The following is a 19,693-nucleotide window of genomic DNA, read 5'->3' as shown; positions in this document are numbered from 1 at the left end:
TGTTGTCCCGGTGTGTGGTGTGTGCCTGGTCTCAGGCCTATCCGAAGATCGGAAATAATGAGCTCTGAGCTCGCTCCGTAGGGTAGCGTCTGGCTGTCTCGTCAGAGACTGCAGCAGATCAAACAGTGAAACACACAACTGTCTTTCATTTCACATTTCGAGAGCAACAAACGCCGCACTTCTTCGTGCCCTTAGCCCAGTTCCTCTCACGTAAAAAATAACTATTTCGATCTGCCTGGAAAAGAAGTAGTGAAATTAAAATAGCTGATCCTTCCCTCACGGAACGAAATTTACGAGAAAAGTTTACGTACAAAGTTAGATTTTCTCGTGGGAGGAATTCCATCTTCAGGGAGAGATGATCCAGTGCTTTATTTTCCTGAATGATTTACGTGTTGGAGCAAGTAGATTATCTTCATTTCATTCCCCCAGGAAAGCTGAATGCGGCACGCTCACACGTAGAGAGGCACATACTTTTACAAATAGCTTGTATCAATTATTTATCGTAAGGCTATGTAGTGACGAGGATGATAAATGTCCAAGATGATCCTTTGGAGTCAAACAGAGATTGAGCATATGATGACTGCTCTCATCCTTGAGGCAGGAAGCCAATAAAATATTTCTGGATCATTTGTGGATAATACGAACCTGTTGTGTTCCAAGCGTTGATAATCTTCAACAAAGAAAAATGGGGAGCAATATTTCAATGAAAATGTGTATATTTTTTCAAAGCTAATGTAAAATTTCCCTTTTTTTCCCCCCCTCCCCGCAGGCGACAAGACAGCAGCGGTGCAGCGGATAGACTCCGGGAAGGAGCGTCTCCGGGGCGGAGTGCTCCTCACACTCTGCGCCGCCCTCGTCCACCTGCTGGAAGTGAGATGAATCACTGGCGGCAAAGAAGATTCTCAGATTCCTTTCAGTTATAGTTGTCATAGGTTATGATTGGAACGGTTGCCAACAACAGTGCAGGACCCCTCATCGGTGAAACGAAAAAAGGACTCAACATTAGTAGCATCATCATCGCTCACCATGTACATTACATAGTGCATCGTCATCGTGTTGCGCCTTTGTGTGGAGGGAAGGTGCAGCTGTGATCACTCAGGTCCTGGCAAACAAGGCGTGCAGGAAGCAGGTGAAGCGCAAAGCCACGTGGCGGCGCATCGGTTGACCTTAAGGGGCACAGGGGCACAGCTTGTGCTCTTAAAAAGGTCACATGAGGTGTAGAGAAAAAAAGTTTCTTGATAAACACTAAGAAACAATGTGTAACATGTTCTTTTTTAGGACAACGTTGTGGAATACAGAAAGGATGAAGCCAGGAACAATTCAAAACGCTGTTTACTGTAGATGTCAGTTAAGAGGGAGTAGAATTCACAAACGTCACAGCAGGAGACGTGACACGTAATCAAAGGGCTGCACCGTGCAGGCGGAGGCAGCATGGGTGGCCAGCCGCGGCGTAAGCGCACATTATTGTCTCCTAAGTGTTGAGTGTCTTCATTAACTACTGAAAAACTGGACATATTATGCAGACCAATCATTTCTTAACAAACTCGGTAAATTTCCAAGTAATTCCAGATGCAGGTGGTATTCCCACTGCCACCTGGGGCTCCTGTGTTCTTCATCAAGAGACACGCAGGGGAAGGGGCAAGAGTCCCTCGTCCTCGCGTGCTGCAAGGTATTACTGAGCTTCATCGTTATGTTTGTGAATCGTGTTACGTTATCGGATTTTGTACCTTTTGCGTGTTGAGCGGACTTAGGACGCCCGCTGGACGCAGCATGATGCACAAGACCAAGAGGCAGCGTGAGCGGCTGCGGATTAGCGTGTCGAGGTGGTGGAAGAGAATGTGTAAGATACGGCCTCTGCCCCGACGTTTGTGGTCTGCCCTCAGAGAGGCGGAATTCGCCGAACATATATTTTCGTAAACGAGACGTATAATGATCTGATTGCCATATTTATTACTCCTCTAATGTGATGCGTATTATGTTAAGTGTTTTGACACTATTATACAGAATGGTGTCTGTGTGTGTGTGTGTGTGTGTGTGTGTGTGTGTGTGTGTGTGTGTGTGTGTGTGTGTGTGTGTGTGTGTGTGTGTGTGTGTGTGTGTGTGTGTGTGTGTGTGTGTGAGAGACATAGAGAGAGAGAGCGTCAGACCCACATAAAAGATTGGGCTACTTCTTCCTTAGAATAAGAGATTTTCATAATTCGACCTTTGAGTTTGTCAAGACCGGCGTGGGGAGGTGGAGTTTGAGAGAAATGCAGACAAGACTCGAGGCGTGGGGCGGGTCCGTCCTAGCGGCGGCCGCTGCCTTGCAAAGGGAGGCCCCGCCTCTGCCATGACAGCAGGCATCTGGTCACTTCCCTTTAAGTTTCTGAAGTTGTTGTCCTCCGCGTCACGACTTAGCTTTATATCACTATTCATTGTCTGTAGTATGCGTACAAACAAGCGTACATATAAATATATATACTTTTCATGCAAGTTACCGGAACAATACTAATATTTACCATTTTCCTCGGAGAAAGCAATTTACACGACACTCGCGTGATCAAGGCAATTCCCACCACCACAACGCGATCTGGGACCTGGACAGGAGACACTGCTCGGTGCCTACGAGTTCCTGATTTAGCAACAATAACCGAGAACATTTCAACGACTACACAGGACCACTTGACCACTTGCCTCCGGATGATATTCAGTCAGTAGCACGAAGACTTCCACTTGCTCACAGACTCATCTTTACACCCACCCTTTAATAACCCTTCCTTTCTTTTCACACATGTAAGAAGTATTCCCAGATTCTAAGAGAGAGAGAGAGAGAGAGAGAGAGAGAGAGAGAGAGAGAGAGAGAGAGAGAGAGAGAGAGAGAGATTTTCGACCTTTTCCCCTCTAGAGTATTTCAAAGACGGTGTAAAAAAAACTGCATCATAAGGACCGTCTTTAAACAATGACAGACGAAGCTCCCATCACCCGGCCTCCCGTGCCTCACTACTACTCCTCGTTGACCGTGTGTGGGTGTCGTCGCCATTCGCTGTTTGGTGTCCGTTGGGTGTTCCTTAGTCGTAATTTTCTAAGACGCCGGATACAGGAAGACAAAGGCGAGGAAGTCAGGAAAGTGGGATGGATGCCTTCCGTTATTTTTCTACGTGAACTAAAAAGCAAAAAAAGAAAAAAAACTCAAATTATTTATCTCACACCAAAAGTAAACTACTTTTAGGTTCCTAGGGGGAAAAGAATGTGTTCTATAGTATTACCTAGCATGACAGACCCACTGATCCATAGAACACCTTGGTACCTTTCTCCCTTTCCTTGATTTACCTCTAAGTGAATTCAAAGCAATCTAAATTACTGCTACATCACTGTTACAAAAATAACAAACTAATTTTACCTTGTCCGGAACAAAAAAGTGTTCTGTACTATTACTTTATCATGACAGAATCGAAAATTTTTCTCTAAAACACATTGAGACCTTTCTTTCCTTTCCTAACATTACTTAAACCTTCACCAAAAAGAAAACAATAATCTTTAACTTCCCAGGAACGAAAATTTTTCCTATAGTATTATTTTAGCATGATTGAACCACATTCATATATGCTTAAGACACCTAAACATATTTCTTTCCTTATCTCCACAACGACCACAAGCGACACGACTTGCTCATTCTGTTGTGTCGCGCCAAATCAACTTGTTTTTCTCTGGAAGGCTTGCGAGGGTGGGGAGCTGCTGCGCCTCTCTGATACGCATATATAGCGGCCTTGTTCGATGATGCTCCTCTCTCCAGACCCTATTCTCGCGTGACAGTGGCGCGGCGGGTGGGGCACGAGGCTCTTCCACGGTTGCAGGGGCTCAGACTGTCGACCGGTGGGTGTTAGTTATCATAGTTAGCGCTCGAGGTCATAACAGAACTGGCTTGCCTCCGTGTCTTCCTGTCAACTGCCTCTGACGTACGTACATAAATGAACACAATGTTTCCGGGGTAACTAGATGATGATGTCTTCGTATAACTGAGTAGTAACTGTTATTTTATGTATTTATGTATTATGGGTGTCACATGAACAAGAGGATTAGTTATGTGTGATACATACAGAGAATTATAATAAATATTTGCAGCCAGTTTGATTTGTTAATTGCCTTTGTGGGAGTGGGGGATTTATTTATGAATTTAGGGGTTTTATGTTAATGGAAAGGGTCAGTTGTTTACTTGAATATACATTAAAAAAAAGTGTCGGCGCTGAACTGAACAGTGATGGGAAACTAGACACTACTTCATGGCAACACTGCATGGTAAGTACTATGAAGAAGTCGTCGATGTATATAGTAAGCAAGAACACACGCACACGCACACTCACACACTCACACACACTCACACTCACACTCACACCTCTCTCTCTCTCACACACACACACACACACACACACACACTCTGATGAAGATGACTGACTAATTTACTGAATGACTGAAAGCAGCAACACAACTTAGTCAAAACTTTCAACACAGGTAAGAGACCACCACGTATGAAAAAAAAAAACAATAAAAATACAAAAAATATCTGAATAGAACTGAGGTAAAAGAAAAAATAAGCTGAAAAAAATAAATTAGACTTATATGAGCTGAAGTGAGAAAGCTGAGGAACAGAAACTATGAGAGTCCTGTGAGCCTGCGAGTGCTGAAGTAACCAATCAATGCTGCTGGTATAAGGGAATGGGGGGCCACCGGACAGCCTTCCTTCTCTTTTCCTCCAACTTTATTACCTAACAATCTACCGCCACAAAAAAGGAAGAGAAAAGCCTTCCGTTATTTGAATCAATTTTTACCTCGTGTTCATCTAAGTTCAATTCCTTCTACATGGATGCAATAAAGAGTAATGCATGGTTTGTTTGTGTATTTAAGTTCATTTTCTTCTACATGGATGCAATAAAAAATAATACATAGTTTCCTTTTTTATCAAGGGAGTGTCTTGTAACTTCTTTAGAGAAAAATCTGTTAATTTATATTTTCTTAACAGGAAAATAAATTACTATACATGGTGTAGTTTCTCTAGAAAGTATTGTTTTTTTAGTTTTACATCCATTTTTTGAAAGAAAATTGTATACCACATTGTAACTATACACATCAAGCTTATTCCCCATATTTTTTCCCACAAAGGAGGAAGGACACACAGTAAGGGCGGCGGCAGTGTCTGTAGGTGGTTAGGTGGTGCATCACGGCCACAAAGCGGTAACGGAATCACACCAGGCAAGGCGAGCCGCGGGATATTGTTAGTGTCAAGTAGGCGGCACCCTTAAGGACTCTCAGGTTTGCAAGGGAGCGTGAATCTTCTCCCCACGACCTACCTCAACCTACTCCCTACTTCACGCCTCGAACGAACCACTTGTACAGACGCACACACACACACATCACCTCTTAGCTCAGTGGAGAGTCCTCGCCTGACACTAAAAAGGTATAGATTTTAGCCGTCAAGGTCTTTGGGGATTTTACACTGGGTGAGGTTATTGTCCCTGAGCAATGGAATGGAGTGTAATGCGTGTTAGGCTTAATCTCTTCCTATATATCAGTGTCTATAAGGTTAAAATGCTTTCTGGGAGACTTACAGCCGGTGATCATTAATGGTCAAGAACAGGATGTAGGTAAGTTTTATTGACGACAAAAGATAAATAAGATATGACAATTGAAAAGCAGATAATTCAAAATCAATGAAATGCTGATAAAATTTAAGCATGTATGATAATGGTAGTTCGATATTCTCTCGCCCCGACACACACACACACACACACACACACACACACACACACACACACACACACACACACACACACACACACACACACTTTTACACAGATCTCATTTCTAATCAAGTTTTTTTTTTTTTATTCCTTTATAAGTATTTCAACTTTGATTCATCGTCTTTTACACATATAAGATTTCCAGAATAACATATTAAGCCTCCATTTTTCTTAATATCACACCTCTTCTTTAATATTTCCTTCCTCTACCTCGTATTCCTCCTCCTCCTCCTCCTCCTCCACCTTCCATCCTGCTCATCTTCCGTATATATATATAAATGAGCAGACCACTTGCCATTAACACCTCAAGGTTGGAAAGAGACAGAATCATCAGTCACGCACCACAAAGCATCACTGGCAATACTGCTCAACACACGACGAGAAGAAGGAAAAATACTGCAATATATTCGTAACACTCGTTGGTTTGATTCTTGAGACATTACCGAGGAGCAAAACATGAGAATTTTCTGTTCTTGTCATCTTATTGCACACGTCTCTCTCTCTCTCTCTCTCTCTCTCTCTAATCGCCAAGGGAGCACAATTAGTAGATTAGTTGACTGATTAATAGCTCTTCCTCCGCATCTGTCGCCTGCTGGAGGTCACGCCAACAATTACCGAGAGAGAGAGAGAGAGAGAGAGAGAGAGAGAGAGAGAGAGAGAGAGAGAGAGAGAGAGTGTGTGTGTGTGTTTGTGAAGTCTGGTTTCTGGAGTATATAAAATTCTTAAGGACTACAGTAGACAATTAAGTCCTGACATACAAATGTAATAGACGACTGTTTGTGGTCAATAAACCAAACTAACTAACTAACTAACTGTGTGTGTGTGTGTGTGTGTGTGTGTGTGTGTGTGTGTGTGTGTGTGTGTGTGTGTGTGTGTGTGTGTGTGTGTGTGTGTGTGTGTGTGTGTGTGTGTGTGTGTGTGTTCGATCTTCACTTCTCATAAGCGAAAATGTCTTTAGCTCAGAGACGTTGCTTTCCTATTAACATCTAGACTTCTTGAGCGTCGCGCCGCCACCTCCTTACCCCTTTTCAAGATCTCCGCGCGTGCCACTCTCGCTCGGCTAACCTTTCATCTGGATGTCTTGACCTACACAGTTATTCCAGCACCTCCTCCTTAGGGACCATCCTTCTGAAATCAGTGTCTCGAGCTCTGAAAGGTGAGATATCAGTGTAATTTCTGAGAGTGCTCGGAAACATTACACTCAAGACGGGCTATTTGGTGTGACGGCCGCACGAGGAGAGATAGAGAAAGAGACAGAGAGAAAAGTGATAACATGAGCTTTGGCCTTGGTGGGCGACCGGACAATACGTGTTAGGTCAAAGCATCTCAGGCGGTGATTAAAAACAAAACAAACGTACCAGGCATCAGGGGTCATGAGGACGTCAGGGTGGCGTGCAGGAAGAAAATGTTGCAGGTTAAGAGTGAGCGACACGGACAATAGTTTTATCTTGGAGTGTGTGGGCCGAGTCGGTGATCTTACTGAGGACGCGATCAAAGGCGAGAGAAATGGTTAGTGGTGAGTTTCCAGCTTCCCGGGAAATCACATAAAAAGAACAGAAGCGTTATAAGACGTGCCAAGTCGAGCGGAAAGGTTCTTCTAAAATGATTTCCATAACCAGGAAAGGAAGATGAGGTGGAGGAGGAGGAGGAGGAGGAGGAGAAAGGCTCGAGTACCACTACCACCACCACTACCACCACCACATACATCTCCATCCTCACAGGCCTGTCAACTTTTGAAGGAATTTCTCGGAGCCAAGCAGTGTGTAGGCATAAAAATATACTTCTGAGAAACTCGTGAATTAATTTTGTCTTATTTAATGAGTGAGTGCATACGTGCGTGAGAGAGAGAGAGAGAGAGAGAGAGAGAGAGAGAGAGAGAGAGAGAGAGAGAGAGAGAGAGAGAGAGAGAGAGAGAGAGAGAGAGAGAGAGAGAGAGAGAGAGAGACGAACAGATCTGGGACAAAAAAATTCTTTACCTCGTCAGTGATGGAGCAATCGAGCAATATAGTCACTGCTCTTAGCTTGCACCACTTACTGTGTGTCGGCATGAAAGGGACTGCAGCTCACCTCTGGACCAGGGACATATTACTGATGGCCTCGTATCAGATTTACTAAGAATTTCGGAACCAGGTTTTTTTTTTTTTATGTAAGAGGGAGAACTACTAAGGGCAAAAAAAAAATAATATTAGAAAAAAAAGCCCACTTGAATTGTAGTCGCCATAAAAGAATCAAAAGAATTAGTCAAAATTCAGGGACAAATGTCTTTACACCTCGAGAGTCGTATCTACCGGTTGTGAAGAACTAAATGGGGTGAGTGCACAATTACCGAAGTATTTTCTTTTTCATTGTAGTGTTGCTTCCTGTTAATCATTTCTCGTGGATATTTAAGTACCAGTATTTGAGAAGCCATCTAGACTGACTTGTGGGATGCTTCTATAAACGATTTGTTGAACTTACAAGTGTGTAATTTGTTATTGACATGTGATATCATAGCCTGCACTTTTTCCACACATCTGTAACACAAACAGTGAGCTTTATTTCGTTGTTGCCTTGCAATACAGAAGGAGGATGAAACATTAAAATATTGAACCCTCTAGTCTTGTATAACTCGGGTTCACCTCTGAAGAAACTGATCCTGAAGGCAAGTCGAAATATTAAAAATTTGGATGTTTGATATCACGATGATCTTCAAAATGTATAAAAAAAAAAAAAAACTTACCGGAATGCTTAAAGAAAGACAACTTCCTCTTAGCCTGGAGCGGGACGACTAAGAATTACTGTTTTACAAGGAGAGGAGCCGAGAACCAAGGCTCATTCAGAACCATCACCTGGACACCAGGCTCTGCAGGATCTCACTACCACGGCGTCGCCTCCTTACACGGTTGTAAAACGTATGGCAACAATAGTTTCAACAGTGGGAGGAATACACGCAGCGGATGCAGCAGCCAGTGCTACCAAGACTATCACGAGTTGTGAAAACAGCTCCCCTAACACTGATCCTACCTCAGAGCAGAACTTGGTACCGCCAGAGGCAGTCTGTGAACATTTATGTGGAATGGTGGAGGAAGTCCCTTGAATCCCGGCCAAGCCTTCAGGCCTGTGTGTAAATAGGTGTAGGAAACTCCTGAGTGTTTGGTTGGTTTGCTACACGATGGAAAAAAAGTTTGGATCGTTCATTAGAAGACTGAAAAGTGTTTCATCCAAAACCTTGCTTGTTAATTTTGTTACATGAAAACAGCACGTGGCAGACATCGAAGTATTATAGGAAAAAATTATCCCTCTGAAAAAAATCAGCAGCAGCGGCGACATAATAGAAAGATTAAATTTATTATGTAAAACTCAGAAAAAGATGAACAATTATTTCAGAGAGAGAGAGAGAGAGAGAGAGAGAGAGAGAGAGAGAGAGAGAGAGAGAGAGAGAGAGAGAGAGAGAGAGAGAGTAATCTACCAATAAAGTCAAAGGTCACACATCACAGGTCTCACGCTGGAGAGGACGCGCCCGGCACACACATGACAATAAGTGGAATGGGAATGCATCACTTGACTTTAACAATTGGAGCGACTATGACTGTAAAAAGAAATGAAACAGAAAAATAAGATACAAACTCATTCTACACAGCACGTCCCTTGTAGTCCAGCGCAGGAGACTTACAGGTAACTCTAGAATCACTATTGGCAACGGGTGACATGTTCATAAAAGCTAAAATCGTATTGTAAAGGGCAATAATTAAGTTTTCTAGAGCGATGATTCAAGACGTTTCTCCAATTCTAGATAATTCTTTTCCTTAAACTCCTTAGGGACTGAAAACTTCACTGGGCTTTTTCATCTTTTCATTTTATGTAGCTTTTTATCTAGAGCCAATTGTTCATTAGAAAAAAAAAAAACACGAAGTTAAAGAAAGAAGATGAGCACTACTAATATCATTCAGTGCTTCGTATAACATCTTTCGCTCTGCTCTTTGATGTTGTACAGAATCGGACACCAACACATTACTGAATTCAACTCGTGCTCATCCCAGATTGTACAAAACCTGTCTTACCTAATATAAACAATCCGTCAACAGTTACCTTATATAAACAGTCCATCAACAGTTACCACAGTTACCTAATATAAACAGTCCATTAACAGTTACCTAATATAAAAGTCCATTAACAGTACCTCTATACTCGCGTCCTACTCCGATACCGTCTTTGTACTGTAGCCTTGCACTCTTCACTGCTGCGTATCAACAAAACATATTATTTAATCCCTTCCTACCAGTATTAACATTAAATCTCGACAGTATTTACTATTTTTCTTTTATCATTCGCGACTAAATGCCCAAAAGCAGACAGCCCACGCCTTGATGAGCCTTCCCCATCCCCCGGCTTCCTAGATCAAGTTGTGCACAAAGAACAGAGGAAAATGAGCAACAAGAATAAAAAAAAAAAAGGAAAGAAACACACACCCCCTGTACATTTTCAGTGTATTTTTTTTACATTGCCTAATTAATAAACCGTTTATTATTACACACACACACACACACACACACACACACAGTGGTTAGAGCGCTGGCTTCACAAGCCAGAAGACCGGGGTTCGATTCCCCGGCCGGGTGAAGATATTTGGGTGTGTCTCCTTTCACGTGTAGGTGCTGTTCACCTAGCAGTGAGTAGGTACGGGATGTAAATCGAGGAGTTGTGACCTTGTTGTCCCGGTGTGTGGTGTGTGCCTGGTCTCAGGCCTATCCGAAGATCGGAAATAATGAGCTCTGAGCTTGTTCCGTAGAGTAACGTCTGGCTGTCTCGTCAGAGACTGCAGCAGATCAAACAGTGAATTACACACACACACACACACACACACATAAAAATGAAAAGGAAAGGAAGCAGGAAGCAGACATTGAAAGACAGCATGCAGAAACTAAACAGCAGCAGAAGAGATCACTGTCTGCGTAGATAATACACTGACACAAAAACACACTAGAAAATTAGCAGGAAAATGCACGAACACGCCACTATCAAACACGACACGTACAAAAGACTGCAGACACCTTGAGAGAAAAAAAAAAGAGGATAAAAAGTATGAGGAAGACAAACACGGAGGAGTTCAGAACAAAACGCGTCTTAAGTCCAGAGAAAATGAAGGAGGGAGAGTGCAGTGTACAGAAAGGCGGGTGTTTTATAGCAAAGGAAGAGAACAAAGACAAGTGCAAGATGAAACGAGTGGAGATGCCCGCCCCTCTTCATGCAGGTGAGGAAGAGGAGCCATCCACTGCAATCCTGGAGGGCGCCAATGCGTGGGGATTACAAAGATGTGTATATGTGTATAGATATTTATGTTGTTTATGTGATTGATGACTTTTTCATTGTCTGTTTTTGTAATTTACAGTGTGCCTTTGTTTTCTCTGAAGCTTGTAGCCATAAAGAGTTTCAGTTACGACACTGTATAATGATGTGACGAATAAATGATCTTATCTTATCTGAAATAGTAGCCAAGATTCATAGATGACAAAAGGGCAAGGGTATATTTTATGCAATTAAGACGACAGTTACGCTCTTGCAATATATTAAACTGGCTTAGGAAACAGTTAGCTTCTTTCGTGGTAATGGTAGCAACGAGAGGCTGATAATAGTGTCTTACGAGAGGGTTCTTTTAAATCAATTCCGATACAACTATAATAAAGAGTTGGTTTTTCAGAATATGTGAAAAATACCTTACGAAACCGTTGGCTTGTTTAGTAGCAACGTTATCGGAAATAGTGGCTGATCATCCTATTTGTTATGAGAATGAATCTGAATGAAAATAAAATTACGTTGTTGACTTTTTATTTACTGTAACGCAGAAAGTGCAATTTACTGCAGCCCCCATGAATATCCAAAGACCAAATGAACACTGATATCTGGAACACTGCTTGAATTGAGACTTAGAAGATGCGCAGTGCAAACCTCCACTGTTTAAAGCAAAGCAAGAAAGGCAGACGTGGATCAGCAGCAGCGACATGAATAACACACCTGATTAAAAGATGAAGGAAATATCATATCATTTTTGTTTTTCCAGAGAAATCATACCAGGGAAATAATTAGACGCCTCACCCACTAGAGAATTAAAGATGGAAACAGGTACTTGCTATGATGAAAACCCAATTTGCAGTTTCATATATTTGTCTCATGCCAGCGAGATGAGGTCACACATCACGCGGCCTGAAGAGCAGAGAATTTCTTGTCGAGATCGTGAATGCAGACTAAATGAAGGCTTCAGCACTGCCTTGGCTCTTGTCTTTCATTGCGAGGAGCTGCAGGTTATCTTATTATCTCTGCATTACTGTTTTATTTCCAACTTAATAAGGACTCGCTCCCTTTCAGTGATTCACTCTCTCTATGCCATCTACTCTCTCGCTCCCTTTTAGTCCTTCATTCTCTCTGTCATCTACTCTCTCGCTTCCCCTCAGTGATTCATATTATCATCTCTGCATTACTGTTTTATATCCAACTTAAAAAGGACCTAAAATTATAATGAATCGAGGAAGCTTAAAGATCTGAATAGAGAAGTTGATGACTCTCAGGCTCAATAAGATGAAAAAAAGCCCATCCGCATCAAGAAGCCAAAGATGACATTTCTTAGGGTTCTGTTCCAGAGGTAGACTTTAATTAAGATCGCATCTCGCCACATGCCACTCACAGTAACCTCCATTTCATTATCATGCTCAGGGAAAGGACGGATTGGTGACATGTTAGTCAGACTACCAGGAACACAGGAACGACAGTCTATAAAGTGCTAAGAGTCGTTCTATAAGCATTCATCATCGCATCTGGTTCCATACAGCTGGGAATTACCTATGGTCAGGAGCAGGACGGAATAGTGATATACAAGTAGTAATTTTGAGGGCAAGAACACATAAGCGACGATCTACAAGAGGTAAAGATGTGCTCTGCAGGAGATACTGAGAATGTGTTTACTCCTTTCACTTTTACTGCAACGCTCGTCCACCCTCAACATTCGTAATTATTGAAATGGCGGCACAGAAGAAGAAAGAAAGGTTACACTATTGAAGATACTGTAGGAAAAATTGGAGTTTAAAAAGTCGTAGGTATTTAAGACAAAAAGTATTAAAAGGGCTGAAACTCTTGAAATTCCCACATTCTGGCTCATTAATTGATATGTATATATGTGCTCATTAAACAAATCTGTAAAAATATAAAGGAAAAAATACATCAAATAATTCAGAAAGCCAATCAACGGGTATAGCTAAATGCACTAATTAGAGTAAATACCCAACGGAACGGAACGCGGGAATAAATCAAACCAAATGAATTCAAATCACTGCCCACAATATGAGCATTCTCCTGGAAAGCTCCCCGCCTCCGCCCCTTGTCCGCGCCCACGCCCACGCTCGCGCCCTCAACAAAAGGCGACTTATGACTAAAATCCGCTTTCCCATTACAAAACCAACGCTTAAATAGCAAAAAATGAGCCACAAAACAGAAAGCAATGCGTAATAATCAGTCATTGCTTCATATCTGTGATGGCAAAATGATTTCCAGACCCACAAAACCCAACACTCTATTTTCTAATTGAATAAACTAATAGCAAAATAATAAATTGTCGAATAAACTTGTAAAATTCTCGGATCTTCCCCTTTGTCCCTAGTTTTAGAATTGGTAATATTTTTGTCGTGTTTCTGTTTGGCTGATCTCCCAAAAGAAAAAAAAAAAGAGAATAATACCGCCACGGTCAAGGAGGAGAGGCGTGAGGAGGGACGAGAGGCGGAGAATGTGCGCTGTGGTGTTCATCTTGCCCCTCGAGATACCAAGCCTGTCGCAGAATTATTCAGCCTCTTTCCTGGAACAGTGCGTCACCTTGGTTTCCAGTCCCACGCCCACTCTCTCTCTCTCTCTCTCTCTCTCTCTCTCTCTCTCTCTCTCTCTTCCAATTTCTTCATCATTTCCTTCCTTCTTCCAAAAAGGTTACATGCGGGAATACACTAAAATTCAATGTAACACCTCTTCCCTTTACCTGGAGGAGTTGTAGCGTTTGTCCTCAACTCTACACCTTTCGCTGCAAGTCGTTGACACAGCTCCCGCCAATACTGTGTCGCTGGCAAGAATTCGCAATATGCTTACGTCCATTGCACAGTGCACCGCCAACTCTTTGACGAAATGGAAGATTCAAATTATTTCCAGAGGATGAAGGCGGAAATGGCACACACACAGAGAGAGAGAGAGAGAGAGAGAGAGAGAGAGAGAGAGAGAGAGAGAGAGAGAGAGAGAGAGAGAGAGAGAGAGAGAGAGAGAGAGAGAGAGAGAGAGAGAGAGAGAGAGAGAGAGAGAGAGAGAGTCAGTCAGTCAGTCAGTCAGTCAGTCAGTCAGTCACATTGACAGACAGACGAAAGTGCAGAGGCAGGATGGTGGAGACTTGCACTGTGTAAGTTGGAGAGGTCAAACGGACACACACTCACACACACACACACACACACACACACACACACACACACACACACACACACACACACACCGCATAGTGTAGTGCTTAACACAATCGGATCACAACCAAGAGGACCCGGGTTCGAGTCCTGGGAGCGATAGAGCAAATGGGCAAGCCTCTTAATGTGTAGTCCCTGTTCACCTAGCAGTAAAGAGGTACGGGATGTAACTCGAGGGGTTGTGGCCTCTTGTGTTGTGTGATGTGGTCTCAGTCCTACCCGGAGATCGGTCAGTATGAGCTATGAGCTCTTTCCGTAGGGGAAAGTCTGGGTGGGTGATCTGCAGACGACCGTGGTGATAACTAACACATACACACACGCACGCACGCACGCACGCACGCACACATACACACACACACACACACACACACACACACACACACACACACACACACACACACACACACACACACACACAAAGCCACGGACTGTCCCGCCACAAATTCGCTTTTCACCCATACCACGTACAATCCTAATAAAAACAAACACACCCCTGTAAAAAAAAAAAAAAAAAGAATTGAGAAAAAAAGTGAGAGAACCCCAGAAAAGAAGAACACTTCCTCCCTACAAATAAAAAAAAAATGCTCGAAATCCCACAAGAGCAAAACTAAAAGAATAAAAGAAAAAAAACATAATGGAAAGTCCGATTCGTTGACGATGGACCCTCACCAGCAAACCATCAACTCAAAACAAAGAGCTCGATGCTTCATGCGGAACGATCTGAAGGGACCATAACCTCCATCACCCACATTGACACGGCGCCATTGGTGATAACCCGGCGGTGGGCAAAAGCCAGGTGGAGGGGGTCTTCCGACGCTACATACAACACTGCTCCAACTTCTTTAGCTGCTTTTGTATTTCCATCTTCCAATAACCTGAACTCACTAACCCCATCAGTACTGGAACACATTTTTACCTTGAGATTTGTGTACCGTTTAGACCATTTTATTTACATTAGGAAGAGTTATGGAGGTCAAAAGATTAATAGCAACAGTCTTCACTATTTTAATCCCCTACATAAGATTTCGAAGCTATACAAAGTCACCAAATAGTAAGCAGAATGAATATGGAAACTCGTCGTGGTATTGAAGAGGTTAAGAGATTTTAGGACAATTATCTCATTCTTCTGGCCTGCTCTCTCGTACCTGCTCGGGAACTGGGATCTGAGTGGGCCTTTTTTGCTTAATATTTTTGTTGACCTTGGCCAGATTTCCCCTCTTACATAAAAAAAGAAAAATGGTGTCTTCTCTTCGTCATCAGTGAGATCAAGTAGTAAAGCTCGTGGGTTGATTTTCTTCATATCGTGTCCGCCTCGCTTGTCTGTTCCTGTGTGTCATCTTTCTTGCTTATCGTTTGTTACTTTGCATTTTCAGTTTATTTTTTTTCACCTTTTTTTTACTGCTACTGTATTCTTGGGGCTTTTTTTTTTTTATACCATGTGGGCTTTTTACGGGAATTTATGGGGTAAAGGGGAAACTTTTTTGAGGTAGCTCCTATCTCAAAGCTCACGTGCTAGGAAACCGTTGCCTCGAGTGAGGAAGCCCCACCTACACTCCGACCGTGGACAGGATTCGAACCCGTGCGCTTGAGACCCCTCGGACCCCAAAGCATGCATGGTTCCACTGTACCACCGCGGCTTGTTGCTTTCCTTCTTTCTACTGCTGTTGCATCCAAATGTCGTTTTCTATATAGTACTTATCAATGTAAAGGAAAATCTACATAACACAGTAAGAACGATTACATAAAGCTTTTTTAATTTGTGACTATGATTATAAAAAGAAAGTTCGACAAATTGATTGAGATACCTCGGTCTACAAGCTGGTGATATTTGGAGTTTTGACATTTTGAATTCATTGTCTCGTTCTCTAAAAATGGTCTTCTCTACGTGAAGCCTAAACTTGGAAATGTCACGTGTGGGGAGGAACCGTACTTACTTCTTTGTGGTATAATTATCTTCAATTTGTTATTCTTTTGAACGCAGCTAGTAGACCTTTATGTTAACTTTGCGGGTTTTTTGTATATTTTTTATCAGTTTCCGGACTATTTAAATGAAATTAAAACATTTTAGAAACAGTATTTAATTAACGAAAAGGATCGTAATACAACTCACGTGTGTAATTACTTCATCAAACACTGGACTTGGGGACTATTTTTCAGCAACAGTTTAAAGATGAAGTGTACATCTTTCGTTTCTGACAATTCACGTAATACTGTTGACTTTTGTTTTAATATGGCTTGTTTGAATTAATACCGAGACCTTTTGATATCCAGGTAGCATCAAGGTAATACACACGCAGACACATATACGTAATTCATATTCCCGTGAAAACCGCACAACAACAGTGTAGATTCTATCCTAGACATAGATGTTGTAGAGCGCTTTGTATTTTATCTATACTAAAGAGCTTATCAAGATAATGCACTAGTCATATGTCATATCCTTATTATACTAGATATATATGAAGGAAAAGGCCTTGTTTTTCATTCAGCGTGTGTTTAAACGCATTAAAGAACATAAGGTATTCAATTACTAGTATAACTCTACAGGATTCCCTTTCTCCCTCAAAATTATTCTGAAGTGGAGTATTACTGTCACAAAAGGTCGCTAATTTTCTATTCTGGATATCAACACCACGTACTGTTCGCATTTCCAGAGGATGAAAATATCTTGTCCGGTATTGTTACGATTGGTGAATGTCTCGTATAACGGTTACAGAACAGTAGCTGTCAGAGGAAATAGAGGGACTTTTCTCTGTTCATTACGCACAGGAATCTGCGGAATGTTTGAAATACCAGTGTGTCCGTGGGCGACGAGACGTGAGGACCTGCTGTTCATCAAGTGTGTCATGTACTTTACTTTTACCCATATGACAAGTGCGCACTTTAATAAACACTACTTATCATATCCTGAAATGGCATGAAGAAAGCTGATTATTATCATTATTACTATTATTATTATTATCATTATTATCATTATTATTATTATTATTAGTAGTAGTAGTATTGTTAAGATGATTAATATTTTTGATGGGAAATATATCACGAGACTTGTGTTTGTATATTTATTTGAAGAAGAACTAGAATATTGTTTAAACTTGGTAAAAAAGAGTCTCGTGAAAGAAGACAATGAGGACCTTTAGTGAGCCTGACAGGATCACGACGTATTGTCTTTTCCTGTGAGTCTCAATACAAACTTCCTTCTATTTACTTATTTTGGCTGATCTAAAAGACGACTGCAGCAGTGAAAGGATAAAGTAGAAAACCTGAACATGAGAATAAAAAGACGTTAAAAAATGAAGAAAATAAAGAAAGGAAAGATTGAGAGGAAAAGAAAAAAAAGAATAAGAAGAAAGCAAAAAACAGTCCGTGGCGATATGAAGACGTGAGAAGAGTTTCGGAGAGTCTTTGTTGGAGCCACGGACAGACCAAGGTATCGTGATGAAATTCCCCTTTTTGAAGTGCCGCCAAGGAGAAACTGACTGGACCGAACACTTGAATCGGTATTGCCGGCTGCTGCTGCTGCTGCTGTTGAGACTTCGGGAGATTCGAGAGATTCTTCCCTTACATTATACAGTATCGACCACTGAGCACGCGTCTGTGGCGGCGGCGGCGGCGGCGGCGACGACGAACACTGTTGATTGCATACGTACCTGGACTGTGGCGGAAGTAATTAAGTTATTCATTATACTCTAGTCTTGAGGAAAAGCAAACGTAGTGGGAAATGAAATTCACATAATGAAAAACCAGGCAAGCATTCCATTCCCAGACGAGACCAAGGAGGCACAATGCACTCACAGGGACCTTGCCATTGTGATAACCCCGAGAAGACCAAGGCAGGCCACGACAAGAAGTGATTAATGATATGTCTTTCTTTTAATTTGTTAGAGTCTGAAGTTATTGACACTCTTCCCTTCTCCATTCCCTTGCACCATTCCCACCTTTCCTCCCTCCATTCCCTTGCACCATCACCACCTCTCCTCCCTCACTCTCCAAATAATAAAGAAAAAAACATTAGAGAAAGAAAAGATACGAAGAAAGTTAATGTCGAAAACAATATGCATGAACTCTTCAGACCAAATGAACTTTGATGCAAGTGAAGGATTTTTTTTCTAAAGCCAAAATTAGTCATTGCATGTCATCTACACTTTTCTCCTAATCCTTTTTTTTTTCCCACAGGTGTTTTTGAAGTCTGCATAAACGGATGAATATTTAATGATGTGGTTTAATGGGGTGAAAATATGATCTATGTATTATGCATCATATCTTCTATCCTTTCACCTTCACTTATTTATTTTTTTTATGTTATGGCCCATACCGCCGCCTGTAGGTGTACTTGAAGAGTATATGTGGGAAGCGCTATTAAGCTTCCGCGCAGGCAATTTTATCTATAGTGGTTCCCATATTAGGGCCCATATAACCAAGCAAGCGCATCTTTGGTGTAACCACCTTGAACCTGGGTACTATGGTGACATGTAGGTAACTTTAAACCACTCGACAAATGGCAAAGCTTCAAAGCGGTATGTGGTGGGATTTGAATCTACGCGTGGACGTCTGCCCGATTCTCCGCTGTCACTAGAATCATAAAAAGCTTGTATAATTTTAACTAGAACGTTCTGAATATAGTGGAGGTGCGGCATAAGTGTTTCAGGAAAATGTTTGTCTCTCTTACGATGGTGTGGTAAGTGGCAGGAAGAAGGAGGAGGAGGAGGAGGAGAAGGAGGAGGAAATGGGTATTTCTTGTTTCCTGCCTTGGCCCCTGACGCCTCGATCATTCTAATGCGATGCGGTCTTGTCTTTTGAACCTTTATAGTGAAGCAGAAAGGTCAGGAGAAAATAGATGGAAATGTATAAGGAAAGAGGATACAGGGAATTAGAGTTACAATGAATGTTTCAGAGGGTGATTATACAGAAGAATATAAGGAAATAAGAAGCGATGTTGCAATATCGGACGGATAAAAATGTATAGGAATGTACGGAGAAAATATAAATTAAAAGTTGTGAATGAATTTTCATGAATATATTGTAAAAAAAATAAGTGAAAATAATAATCGATGTTGCAATAAGTGTTCTAACGAAAGGGGAAGAATATACTGTAAAGTGTGACGTGGAAAATATGAAAAGACAATGTAAGCTAAGAGTTGCAAATAAATGTCTGTTGAAAACTGAAAGGCATAAAAAGAAATGAAATGAAATGAAACAAAAGTGTCTCACGAAATAATACAATTGAATGTTGTTTCAAAACAGCTATTACGAAAACAGAAAGGGAAGGAATAAGTTTAAGGAAATGGCACTTAGATCGAAGAGAATATAATGAATTTAGTAGTTAAGAATTTTGTCATCTATTGGCAATATTTACATCACGAAACGAAAGTTGTGCGAAGTTTGGAAATGCTGGACGACTTCAAGATTGCCTATTGGGTGCGCTGTGAGTGGCAGTGGAGGCGTCGGTGGTGGTGGTGG

General features: G+C 41.7%; 1 protein-coding gene across 1 annotated transcript in view; it reads left to right on the top strand.

Annotated features, from left to right (window-relative positions):
• The window catches only part of LOC123504094 (hemicentin-2-like), a 48,224-nt gene extending 44,119 nt beyond the window's left edge, over nucleotides 1-4,105 (top strand). The window contains exon 7 of the mRNA XM_045254382.1: nucleotides 770-4,105. Within this exon, the coding sequence (XP_045110317.1) occupies nucleotides 770-879 (110 nt within the window). The 3' untranslated portion in view covers nucleotides 880-4,105. The remainder of the gene's footprint in view (nucleotides 1-769) is intronic.
• Nucleotides 4,106-19,693: the final 15,588 nt, after the last annotated feature.

Source organism: Portunus trituberculatus, chromosome 15 (genome assembly GCF_017591435.1).
Source record: "Portunus trituberculatus isolate SZX2019 chromosome 15, ASM1759143v1, whole genome shotgun sequence".
Taxonomy (NCBI): domain Eukaryota; kingdom Metazoa; phylum Arthropoda; class Malacostraca; order Decapoda; family Portunidae; genus Portunus; species Portunus trituberculatus.
The sequence above is the reverse complement of the archived record's forward strand: the minus strand, read 5'-3'. Positions and strand labels throughout refer to the sequence as shown.